Source organism: Aegilops tauschii, chromosome 2 (assembly GCF_002575655.3).
Source record: "Aegilops tauschii subsp. strangulata cultivar AL8/78 chromosome 2, Aet v6.0, whole genome shotgun sequence".
In the NCBI taxonomy this organism is placed as follows: Eukaryota; Viridiplantae; Streptophyta; class Magnoliopsida; order Poales; family Poaceae; genus Aegilops; species Aegilops tauschii.
This window is the reverse complement of record NC_053036.3, coordinates 442,937,693-442,950,964: the sequence shown is the minus strand read 5'-3', so window position 1 is coordinate 442,950,964 and position 13,272 is coordinate 442,937,693. Positions and strand designations below refer to the sequence as shown.

General features: G+C 49.1%; 1 protein-coding gene across 2 annotated transcripts; it reads left to right on the top strand.

Moving 5' to 3' along the window:
- Positions 1 to 3,209: 3,209 nt before the first annotated feature.
- LOC109743680 (uncharacterized) lies at positions 3,210 to 5,033 on the top strand. Of its 2 annotated transcripts, none has more exons than XM_020302770.4 (2): positions 3,210 to 3,362; positions 3,470 to 5,033. In XM_020302770.4, the coding sequence occupies exon 2, from the start codon at positions 3,525 to 3,527 to the stop codon at positions 4,740 to 4,742; it is 1,218 nt and encodes a 405-aa protein (XP_020158359.1). In that variant the 5' UTR covers positions 3,210 to 3,362; positions 3,470 to 3,524; the 3' UTR covers positions 4,743 to 5,033. The 2 variants fall into 2 exon arrangements, with proteins under 2 accessions (XP_020158359.1, XP_020158358.1); XM_020302769.3 differs by having other exon boundaries at positions 3,219 to 3,375.
- The last annotated feature ends 8,239 nt before the right edge of the window (positions 5,034 to 13,272 follow it).

Sequence of the window (13,272 nt, the reverse complement as noted above, 5' to 3'; positions counted from 1 at the left end):
GGCCGGGGGCCACAAAACCCTTTGTAACACATATGTAATTGTTCCTTTGTGAGTAATACAAAGTCAGTGGGAGCCTCTCCCACTGTCGTTCTCCCTCAAAAAAAAACATATTTCTTTCATTTGTGAGCCAGCAGAAGAAGGAGAAAAAACCAAATAAAACAGCTTCAACGTCCGGATGGCCAGGTGACAGATAATACGGAGGAAATGGAGGCGATGACCACGTCTTTTTATAAAAACCTCTACACCTCCGAGGGGGGTCTAAACATGGAACAAGTTCTTGACACGGTCCCCTCCAAGGTGACGCAAGCAATGAACGATTCTCTCAACGCTCCGTACAGTGATGATGAGGTTAAAAAAGCTCTATTCCAGATGTTTCCAGTGAAGGCACCTGGTCCTGATGGCTTCCCAGCACACTTCTTTCAGCGTCACTGGGACCTATGTGGCAGCGATGTGACAAAGGTGGTGATCAAAATTGTGGAGGGTACTGAATCTGCTGAGAGTATCAATGAGACTGTTCTGGTCCTAATCCCCAAGGTAAAAAAACCAACTTTGTTAACACAATTTCGCCCCATTAGTCTGTGCAATGTCTTATACAAGATAGCATCAAAGGTGATCTCTAACCGCCTGAAGTTAGTGTTACCTGACATCATTTTTGAGGAATAGTCGGCTTTTGTCCCGGGAAGGCTGATTACTGATAACATCATAGCTGCGTATGAGTGTTTGCACTTCATGAAGAGAAACAAGGCCAATAAACATCAATCATGTGCACTCAAACTTGACATGATGAAAACTTATGACAGAGTTGAATGGGCATATCTTCGGGCCATTATGCTCAAGTTGTGTTTCTCTGAAAATTGGGTAGATATTGTCATGGGCTTGGTCAGCACAGTTTCCTTTTCAGTTATGTTCAATGGCAAAAAATTAGAAGAATTCAAGCCATCTCGAGGAACCAGACAAGGGGACCCGATATCTCCATACTTGTTCTTGATAGCAGCAGAGGGCCTTTTGTGCCTCCTAAAATCCAAAGACGAGTCATCAAACATGCATGGTCTACAGGTAGCACATTCTGCGCCACCAATAAACCACCTCCTTTTCGCTGATGACAGCCTGCTGTTTTTCAAGGCCAACGGTGTGGGTGCTACCGAGGTGAACCTAGCTCTGGAAGCTTACTGTCACGCTTCAGGTCAGCGGATCAATTATAATAAATCTTCAATCTTTTTCAGCAAAGGGGTTCCAGAAAGCACACGTTTGGAGATTAAAACGATGCTAAATGTTCCAAATGAGACGTTGAATGAAAAATACCTTGGCATGCCGTCTGATATTGGTACTTCAAAAAATGGGGCCTTTAAGTATCTGAAAGAACGACTTTGGAGCAAGGTGCAGGGGTGGATCGAGAATTGCATGTCTACGGCAGTCAAGGAGGTCCTAGTAAAAGCAGTTGCACAATCGGTCCCTGTCTTTTCCATGTCATGTTTCAAGTTGCCGAGAGGATTATGTGAGCACCTTAATATGTTAATCAGGAAGTTTTGGTGGGGCTCAAAGGAAGGCAAACGAAAACCACACTGGGTCTCTTGGGAAACTATGACTCACCCGAAGGGCATGGGCGGTCTTGGTTTTAAAGATTTTGAACTTTTTAACCTGGCTATGTTGGCAAAGCAGGCATGGCAACTTCTGCAGGAACCCAGCTCTCTCAGTGCCAGATTACTAAAGAGCATATACTATCTGAATAGTGATATCCTGCAAGCCTCTCTAGGGGGTCACCCGAGCCACATTTGGAGATCAATAATCTAGGGCCGTGACGTTTTGAAGCAGGGTCTGATCCGACGAGTCGGATACGGAGCTACCACCAATATATGGACGGATAATTGGCTCCCAAGGAAAGAGATGCTTCGGCCCTATGGGTGCATCTCTGCGAACCCACCGCAGCTTGTGTCAGAATTGATAGATCCAACCTCAGCTAGCTGCATTAAGCAAAGGGTGAACGAGGTCTTCATGCCAATGGACGCAAATATTATACTGGGCATTCCTCTCCATACACGCAACATAGATGATTTCTGGTCTTGGAACTTTGAGAGCAAAGGCACTTTCTCAGTTAAATCCGCGTACAGAATGCTTTCTGAAACCAAACAGCGCCGTGAGGCATGGCTTAATGGGGCACCAGGAACGTCATCGTCGCAGTCAGAGGAAGGGATGTGGAAAAAACTGTGGAAAACCGAAGTAGCAGGCAAAGTTCGGATGTTTCTATGGAGATTGTCTAAACACTCCCTTCCCACTGAGGATGTGTGAGCTCACCGCCATATGAAGACGTCTAGTAGCTGCGGGCTATGTGGGATGCCAGATTCGTGGAAACATTCGTTGATTCAATGCACAATGTCCAGATGTGTATGGGCCTTGGTGGACGAGGAACTTGCACATAAAATGATGGCGCTCACAGAGCCTAAAGCGAAGCAATGGCTGTTCTCACTTATTGAGTCCCTCACACATGATCAGTTTGCCCTCTTGTCGATTACTCTGTGGTCAATCTGGCACGCGAGGCGCAAGGCGATCCATGAGGGGATTTTTCAGAGTCCTCAGGCAACACAAATTTTCATCAGAAGATACTGTGACGAGCTTAATATGATCCGTCTGACAGTAAGGCGAACGAGTGCACCAAATGTTCCAGTGGGACCGCAGAGACCCAAGGCACCTCCGGCGGGTTTTGCAAAAATACACGTTGACGCTGCAGTCCGACCAGGGAAAGGTGGGTCAGCAGCTGCAATTTGTCATGATTCAAATGGAAATTATCTAGGGAGTTCAGCCCTAGTGGTGGAAGGAGTGGATGATCCGGCTTCTTTGGAAGCTATGGCATGCAGGGAGGCAATGTGTTTGGCAGAGGATCTCCTTATCAACAACTACATTGTGGCCTCTGATTGTAAGCAAGTTGTCTCCGATATAAATTCTGGTAGTAGAGGGCATTACGGTGCCATTCTGTCCGAGATCAACCTTCCAGCTACCCTTTTTCAATGTACTTTTTCTTTTGAGTGTCGTGCTGTAAATTATGAAGCACATAGCCTAGCTAGATTCTCTCTTAAAAGGGGACCGGGGCGCCATATGTGGCTTGGCCAACCCATGACCTATTTTGTATCCCACTCTCTGTGGACTTCGATTAATAAAGTTGGCTTAATCCAAAAAAAAAAGTTAAGTAATAAAGCTTTCGCTTTGATCTTAAAAAAAAAAGTAGTTTGGACGCACGGCATTGAATTCGACCGGACTGGGCGTGCTGCTGCTTCTCGGCTTCTCCCCTCTTTGCCCCTCTCCATTCCGGAGCCGGATCCTCCTCCATTTCGTTTGTATCTCATCTGCTCTGCTCTGCTGCCGCTCTGGTCTGTAGATCTGGTAACCTAATCCTGCTCCAGTTCTTCCTTTATGTGCGATTGTGTGCTAATTTTCAGTTTTATTTACAAAAATCTGTGCCTTTTGTTTTTCACAGGGAGGATCAGAGTCAGACATTGGGGTTTTGTGATTAGACTAGAAGAGGCGCGTTAATGTCGCAAGAACTGGTGCGTACGGCAATGGCGGCCGCGCCCGGTGATGTTCCGCCGCCTTTGGCCACTCCTGCTCTTCTTCCGCAGGCCAAAAGGGTTAAGGAAGACCCAAGTTTTCCCCAAGCCTCGCCGGTGGTTCCGGCCATGACGGCGGAAGACTGGTCCAAATGGTCCACACTTCCGCCCGACCTCGTCCGCTGCATCGGCGACTCCCTCCTGTCCACCAACGACCTCGACTGCTACATTCACTTCCGCGCCGTTTGCCCCGGCTGGCGCGCCGCCGCCGACGACCCCATGAGCGACACCTCCGACCCCCGCTTCCACCCGCGCCGGTGGATCGTCCTCAACGAGGACTTCCAGAGCGAAGGGAAGCTGCTCCTGCTGAACACTGACAACGGCCGCTTCGTCCATAGAAAGCTCCCGCTGCTCAGCGACCACTACGTCGTAGCCACAACTCGCAATGGCTACTTGGTCCTGGCGGACAAAAGCCCTCCTCACTCTGCAAGCGTCCTCAACCCTCTGACCGGCGTCGTCATCCGTTTCATGGCGCCTGTGCCCCCTGAGGTGGGACACGCTGCTGTCTCCCTTGCCAGCTCTGCCCTCGGGCTCACCTTGTTTGGCGACTCATCTCACAAGATTTACTCGGCCTATCCCGACAACAAGAGTTCCGTCGTCCACGAGGCTCAGCAAGCAGCTTATGTTTTCTTCCGTAATGCGGTCGTGGGTGGTGTCTACTCAGACACTATAGGGCATGCCGTGATTGTCCGTTTATGCAGATCGCTGATGCCTCCAGATGCAAACCACCTTTGTTTTCCAGTGGCTTTGGGTAGAGAAATGCTGCTTGTCGGGACTGCAGAGAGATCGTTCTTTATTTTTAAAACAGACATCGAGTTAAGTAAGCTGGAGGATGTGGACACCATCAACAACTATGCCATTTTCATTGGTCATCAGAGGTGCCTGGCTGTCTATGCTGATAAGTTCATAGGCATTGAGGCAAACTGCATCTACTACACTGAAAATCTGGGTTCGTCCGCTCGTATATGCAAGTGCGGCATCAAGGACAGAAAAGTAGAGAAGATCTCTGAAACTGCCGATTTCATCAAGAAGGACAAGAAGTTTGTCCTCGTTGCTGACCGTCCTTCGACGATCATCGACCTTCTCGCCAGCTACACCATCAACATCCCGGACTCTCGGCTGGCCTTGCAACAGATTCCATAAGGCGCCGGCAGATCTTCGTTCAACTCTGGGGATCTCGATGACCAACTGACAAGGCTATGCTTTCGCTAAGTAATTGCTCCTAATTACTGTCTAGTCCCCTGCTTTGTTATTTTGGATATGCCTTGCCTTGTAGTAACATGTAAGAAGCAGGTTGATCCTAGGTTAGATCACCTTTAGTGGAACTACCGTTTGTTGTCTTAATTATCAGTACTTGGTCTGTGTGTCCCACTTCTACTTGCATTACTACTACTTAGCAATGCAATCTGGTGCTTAATTTCTGGCAGCGGTAAATGTTGGCCCAATTTTTGCAAAGTTCTGAATTCAGCTCCTGCAACTGGACTGTTGAACTTGTCGCCGTGCCTTCTTGTTCTCTGTATGCTTTATTTATTTTGCAATGTCATGCACTGGGCAAAAGACGGGTTTTCTATTTGGTTAAAGATGGCCACTCGAGGCCAGGGTCAAATCAGGGTAAGGAAGTAATGCTCCCTGGGATCTATTCTTCAACCCCATGAACTAATTACACTTTTAACTTGTTCCTTGTATTTCTGGGAATTATTGCAGAGACCCAATCTGCAGCACCATTGCTGTTAAGAACAGAGGGCGCATAGATAAATTCTCTGCATATACATATTTCTGACACAGTTTGATGTTGCTGTCTCTAAATGGCTTGTGTAGTTTCTTTACATATTTTTTCCGGGTAGATGCTGTGCATTTACACATATATTATCCTGTTCATTGGATCATACGATGATACAGGTTGAAAGTATGCAGAGAACAGTAGTTGAAAGTAACACAGGTGACAGGTCACTGGATGAACTATTGAACAGCAGGTACATGCATGACCACTAGTAGTTGAAACTTGAAGTAAAATAGTCTCGTCTTGTTCTCTGAGAAAAGATAATGCCAGTGGATGTTGAGCTCTTTTGAAGATATGATTTACCGGCCAGCAATGCATTGGCATTTTTTTTTCCCAGTGTAGCAGCAGTGAGTGAGTGTGGTGGGATGGATCCGCACTAGTCCAACCCTCATATTACTTTTAGTGTCGGTTGAATCCTAAGCTAACTGATGGAAAACTTGAGATCATCAAATGTTAGCCAACTAATCTGCACCATGTGTCTATTGTATTGGGCTGAGGAATTGACTTTGTTTTATTTTATTTATTATCTCTTGGTTCTTCTTAGTACTCAACTGTTTGCAATATATATGGCTCGTGTCTCTCTTCCTTGAACTGAAGAATTGACTTTACCTTCTTTTATCCAGTGGTCTTCTCAATAGTCAGTATTTGGGGTGTTTGCAGTACTCACTAAGCTTTCTATGAGTCCGGTGGCTATGTCGTTTGTTGTTAGGTCTAAATTTTGCTTCCTAGAACCACAGGTAAACTTCTTATCCCTCCCTGTTGTTTCAACTGCCTGAATTGACCTATTGCTGACATCCATAGCAACTCGTAGAAGGGATTTCATTCCTTTGATACTGATTAATTGATAGTGTGGTCAACGTTTATTGTACGATCCATTCATGTCAGTTTTCCACATGGATTTCCCTTTGTTTTGTGTCAACGACCAATTAGTTTTATGACGATGTTTTTGTTGACTTGGTGGATGATTAGTGGTATATAGTGGACGTTGCGTTTTCTACCTCTGAAACCCTCTTTTGTTTCAGAGGATACACTTGAAACTCTGAAGGAATGCTTCTTCCGCAGCTTCATGGACCTTCTCCTATGAATATAATGCCAGATACAACCAAGCAATGACCCAAGATTTATCTCATTTTTAAGGGAGCCCCCAGAAACCAGTCTGCCCATTTGATGCCATTGTGAAGCACCTATATTTTCTGGTGATGCTGAAACTCTGAAATTATTTCTAGTCACTCTCATATATGCATATAAATAAAGCATATATAAGCAAAGCTTGGATCCAGATTTGCTCTAGTTTGGAGAAGATCATCCAAAAAAAAGTCCTGTCCTTTTTGGCACTTTTTGTGAAACAAGTGTTTTTTCACTGATCCTTTTTATATGAATTTTGCAAGTTGAATCCCCATCCCAGACAAGCCACCTGAGAGGAACTTCAGATCCAGGCTTGATGACCATGACCAATTGCCAATCACCAACATTTTGCTGTTGTTTTGGGGTTTGAAAACGTTTGCACTATCATGTTGCACGCCCGGGGCTCTCCTCCCTCCCTGATGCTCAAACCAGCAACGAACAACCTCCCAGACAAGGTCTTAAACCCCTTGGCACCCCGGAGCATGCTTTTACCATGGTGACCACGAGTGCGGCGTGCCCCAGAGCGCGACCACAGTGCCCCCGAGCCCAACCTCCCTGTTCATCCCCGCGCCGCTCCCCCCAGCCGTCGCAGCCCGACCCAGAGGGCCATCTACCTGTGAGCTACCCCTTTGCCCCGCGCGTGGTTCCTGACTAGCGTCCACGAGCAAAGAAGAAACATCGGGGCCGTCAGACTGCTCGGCGCACCGCCAGCCGACTATACATCGGAAACATCGAAAGGAACGAAGAGACCAACTCGGGAACGAAGCAAGCCACGCGAGTGCGTCAACCAACATCACGTACGCACTCAGTACCAGATCGAAAGACAATCCCCGCTTTTGCTTTCCTTCGGCAGGCAGAAAAGAAAAAATGGCGCAACAAAACGAGTGGCCTTCTCGCCGCGCGCGCGCCCTCCCTCCTCCTCACGCTGCCACCAGGCACACGACTACACGAGCGCGTGTGCCTGCCGTAGTGCTGCACCGGTCACGGCCGCACCCGCACCCGACTTTTCCCGGTCGACGAGGACCGGACGGAAGCTTTCGTGCCCGCCAAGCCGCGACACGCGCAACGTGCCGCGCCCCGCGACGCGCACGTAAGCGCTGACAGAAACCACTGGCTACAACCTACAAGTAGTGAAAAAGGAATCCATCCACTCTGACCCTGCGCAGGCAAGGCAGATCGGGTCGTCTGCCGGACCGAGGGCGACCCGTGCTTCGCCGCGAAGGAGCCCCCGCGCCGGAGACGTGTTGAAGTGCTGCCGGTGCGGGCGCCTCCCCTGACGCCACGTAGAGGAGGAGGAGAACGAGAGGTCCGGAGCTGCCGCTGCCGAGCATGGACCGTGGAAAACCAAACAACGGGAAAGAAGACGTCGCATTCATGGCCGGGTTGCTGCCCAGCGGCAGGTAATGGCCTTTTTTCCCTTCGGAAACAAACCGGAGCCACCAAACGCGAATGGCCCAAATCCCACGTTCCACTATGGCCCAACCGATCACATCACGTCACGGTCGCGCAACTAATCAAGAAATGTGTTAATTAATGCGTACACCTTATCTCCCTGGAAGAAAACACTTTTTTTTGGTACGTCTCGTGTACTACAAAAAATAAAATCGTTAATCTCGAGCCGCATTTTCCATTTCGCGATGGAGAAAAATAATCTGCCCTTTTTTAATGGACTCAACGACTCTATCTCGATCTCTAGCTGCTTGCCAGCCGAATCAGAAGCTCGGCCATCCAAGCCCAACCAGCGAATCCAGAGCGATAGCGCCGGGGCGGTAGGAAGTGGCTCCGTGGAACCGGTCCACCACGTACGCGGTCACGCTTATCCCCGTGCGGTTCCGGGACGCGCACGCCCGATCGGGCGCCATCCGGCGGCGTCGCTCCGTCACGCAGAGCACCACGTGTGCGGGCCACGTGCTACACGTGTAGGCCCACGGTGGCGGCCAACAGACAACGCCCATCCGTCCGTCTGCGACGGCTCTATCCATCCATCCGTGCATCAAATGCCTTGGCTCTAGCGGGGTCTCTCGTCGCTGCTACGTAATCCATGGCTGGCTCTATACGCTTACGTGCACGCGATAAGCTGGCCGCACTTACATCAGCTGCGGGTCCCACGTGTCAGTGGGTGCGGCGTGACGATCGAGGACGGTGAGGGGTGACCAGAAAGAAGAGCACTCCATGTTTTGCACAAAATAGATTTGGCGGTTGGCACTTGCCCGTGGAGAAGGCACGCGGTGAACCAAGTGAAAGTTTCCTTGCGGTTCAAAAGACCGAGAGGTTTGCTTGAACTATGCATTTTTTCTAAGGATGCGCAATACGAGTACTTGTTTCTCCGAAGTTTCATCTTTTTTTAGTACATCTAGGTGTACCATTTTTTATAAAAGACAAATACATGAGATTACAACTTGATGCGAACAACAAACATAGTCAAAATTTCACACCCGAGCTAATCAAACTATTAGCCACCATAACTACTACAAACACAACATAAAGGAGCCAGCCCTAACAAATCTACATGCCGCATCTCGACCAACGGCAGACACGTTGAAGAGCAACAACTTCGATTAAGTTTTCCTTGACAATGCACCAGCCATTCATGATTGCCTAATAGGAGATGTCTAATGGGTAGTGGGACTCAGTCAGACCCGAGAAAGCCATCGTCTTGGATTCATCGGCAGCTGCGTACGTTGCGCACATGAAGATCAATTCGGACCAGCGACAAGCACCGGAGAACCATTGCACAGAACCTCCAAGCCATGTGCTCCATCCACAATGCTCTCAATAGAGTAACCACTGCACAGAAGTTTCAACTTTGACTTCGCAGTGATGGCATGAACAAATCCTGACCTTATTTTCTTTGGTTTGTACCTTTTGCTTTTAAGATCGCAGTTGATCCTAGACCACCGACTTGTTTAGAGGTTATCTTAACTAGAATAACTTGCTACTATCATTGACATTTATGGTCCGCATGTTTAATCCGTCTTCAATTGTATTGTTTTTATTTTCTTTTTTGCAAAAAGGATCAAGTCTATTATGAAGATTCATCGAAAGTACAAAAACACCTCAAAAATAATAAAATTACATTTAGGTCCATGGTCCACGAAATGACCATGGCCGCCGTCAGAACAAGCAGCTGACGCGTCGCTGTCGTCCCTCCCATATCAGAGCCGACCTAACCTTGTCGATGGCAGCCGGAAAGTCTTCGAATAAGCTTGGATGGGTAGATTTCTTATGGTATAACCTGCACACCAATGTTCAAGTCCAGACCTTTTTGATGCGGGTGGTTGCATTTTCTAGATTTATTTTAAGCTTTTTAATATATTTTTGTGGTATTGCGTGCTCGTCAATCAATAGGTGTATGTAGTGATTAGTTAATATAGTTCTAAGTACTCCCGCCATTCAGTTGCATATCGGCAACTTACCAAAACCAGATATCTCGGGTATAGCAGTTGCACGTGGCGGAACACATGCCGGACAATTAACGATATTATTGCACAATAGCAACTGCATTAGTTAGTAATTATTATGTGCCTTTGTCATGACTCAACGGCTAAATAGCCCTATCCACCCGACATGTATTGGTCGGATTAACATTCCAGTCGTACCAATTCAAACCTCTGAGTAACGGGACCAAAAAACCGATGCCTTACCACGTGGCCGCGCTTCATGACAGGTGTAACGCCCGGGTAATCATGCTACAGTAATCTCACGCTAATCATGCCACGTCACCTCAGTTACTGTTGCTAACCTCGCAGCATTTCGAAACGGAGTCAAATTCAAATTTAAAATTAAATCAAACAATAAAAATTTTCAAACATCAAAACAAAAATGTTCGATGGATGCCAAATATTGTCATGGTAATTATGGTGTAGATGACACAATTTTATAAATTACATAAATGCCCTAAATTAAATATAACAGAAAAGAAATAAAAGAAAACAAAATAAAACAGAAAAGCAAAAGAAAAGAGAAAAGAGAAACCCCCCGGCCCTCGGCCCAGCAGGCCACCAGGCCGCCAGGCCGGCCCAGCCGCGCCCGCTACTACTCCCCACGCGAGCAAACCCTAGCCCTATCCCCTCACTCTCCCTCTCGCTCCCCATCCCCCCCATCCGGAACTAGATCGGGCCGAAGCCCCCGACGTCGGCGCCCGTCCCCGCCGCTGGGACTGCCTCGCCGGAGCTCGCCCCGTCGCCGTCGTCCGCCTCGTCCTCTCCCTCGGCGGACCGCCCTCACCGGATCGTCGCCGGACTGCTCCTCTCCGCCGCCGTCCCCGACCTCCGTCGAGCCCGCTGCCATTTACCCTACGGCCCCGCCGTGAGCGCTCTCCTCCTCTCCCCTCTTCCCCTGTCACTGCGCCCCCGAGGCCGTGCTCGCTCGCGGCCTCCCCGCGCTCGTCGCGCCCCGTTTCTGCACTGCCTCCGCCACGGCCATCGCTGCTCCCGGCCGCGCCCCTGCCCGCGTGCTTGCTGCTGCTCGTGCGGTGCTGCTGCCTACTCGCGGCGACGCGCGCGCCCGCGCCTCCCAACCGCGCTCCCCGCCACTGCTCACTCTGCCGCCCGACGCCCGCGCGGTACTACCGCCCGCCCGCGCGGTACTACCGCTTGACAGGCAGTACTACCGTGCCACTGCCGCCGGCCCGCCCCTAGAACGTTTAATAATATAAAATAATTAATTAATTAATTAATTAATTAAATTAATAAATTCTTTTAAAATCAATATAAAATAAATCGTAACTCGGATTAAAATATTTTCAACATGAAAGTTGTTCAGAACGACGAGACAATTCCGGATACGCATCCCGTTCGTCCGCCACACCTCCCTAACCTATCACACTCGCAACTTTCCCCCTCCGGCAACTCTGCCCGAAAACGCGAAACACCGGGGATACTTTCCCGGATGTTTCCCCCCCTTCGTCGGTATCACCCCTTACCGCGTTGGGGCTCACCTAACACCGCGTTGCTTTGACATGCATCGTCATGCATATGTTTGCATTATATTTATTGTTTCTTCCCCCTCTTCTCTCGCTAGACACCGAGACCGACGCCGCTGCTACCCAGTACGACTACGGCGTTGACGACCCCTCCTTGCCAGAGCAACCAGGCAAGCCCACCCCTTGATCACGAGATATCGCCTACTCTTCTCTATACTGCTTGCATTAGAGTAGTGTAGCAATGTTACTGCTTTCCGTTAATCCTATTCTGATGCATAGCCTGTCTTTGCTCCTACTGTGTTACCTTTACCTGCAATCCTACTTGCCTAGTATAGGATGCTAGTTTTTCATCAGTGGCCCTACTTTCTTGTCCGTCTGCTATGCTATACTACTGGGCCGTGATCACTTCGGGAGGTGATCACGGGTATATACTATACTTTAATACATGACACATGTGGTGACTAAAGTCGGGTCAGCTCGTAGGAGTACCCGCGAGTGGAGCTTTGTGGCGGAGCGACAGGGCAGGTTGAGACCACCTAGGAGAGAGGTGGGCCTGGCCCTGGTCGGCGTCCGCGGTTATTTCAGAATAACACGCTTACGAGTTCTTGATATTTGATCTGAGTCTGGCCATTTGGTCTATACGCACTAACCATCTACGTGGGAGTAGTTATGGGTATCCCGGCGTCGTGGTATCAGCCGAAGCCTTCTTGACGTCAGCGACTGAGTGGCGCGCGTTGTGTTGGACCGTGATGACGTAATCACCGTGATCGTGTGGATTGCTAGGTCTGCTCGCGGCCGCGTACGCAACATGCAGGTGTGCTATGGGCGATGGGCCCAGACCCCTGTGCGCTTAGGATTAGACCGGCGTGCTGACCGCTCTGTTGTGCTTAGGTAGGGCTGCGACGTGTTGATCTTCCGAGGCCGGGCATGACCCAGGAAAGTGTGTGCGGCCGAATGGGATCAAGCGTGTTGGGTTACGTGGTGCACCCCTGCAGGGAAGTTTAATCTATTCGAATAGCCGCGATCTTCGGTAACAGGACGACTTGGAGTTGTACCTTGACCTTATGACAACTAGAACCGGATACTTAATAAAACACACCCTTCCAAGTGCCAGATACAACCCGGTGATCGCTCTCTAACAGGGCGACGAGGAGAGGATCGCCGGGTAGGATTATGCTATGCGATGCTACTTGGAGGTCTTCAGTCTACTCTCTTCTATATGCTGCAAGATGGAGGCTGCCAGAAGCGTAGTCTTCGAACGGATTAGATATCCCCCTCTTGTTCTGGCATTCTGCAGTTCAGTCCACTGATATGGCCCTTTACACATATACCCATGCAGATGTAGTGTAGCTCCTTGCTTGCGAGTACTTTGGATGAGTACTCACGGTTGCATTTCCCCCTCTTTTCCCCCTTCCTTCCTTTCTGGTTGTTGCAACCAGATGCTGGAGCCCAGGAGCCAGACGCCACTGTCGACGACGACTCCTACTACTCTGGAGGTGCCTACTACTACGTTCAGGCAGCTGACGACGACCGGGAGTAGCTTAGGAGGATCCCAGGCAGGAGGCATGCGCCTCTTTCGATCTGTATCCCAGTTTGTGCTAGCCATCTTATGGCAACTTGTTTAACTTATGTCTGTACTCAGATATTGTTGCTTCCGCTGACTCGTCTATGATCGAGCACTTGTATTCGAGCCCTCGAGGCCCCTGGCTTGTATTATGATGCTTGTATGACTTATTTTATTTGTAGAGTTGTGTTGTGATATCTTCCCGTGAGTCCCTGATCTTGATCGTACACGTTTGCGTGTATGATTAGTGTACGATTGAATCGGGGGCGTCACAAGTTGG

What these genes read in the sequence shown, in the direction of transcription:
- LOC109743680 (XM_020302770.4), top strand. Translation starts at nt 3,525, where the DNA reads ATGTCGCAAGAACTGGTGCGTACGGCAATGGCGGCCGCGCCCGGTGAT.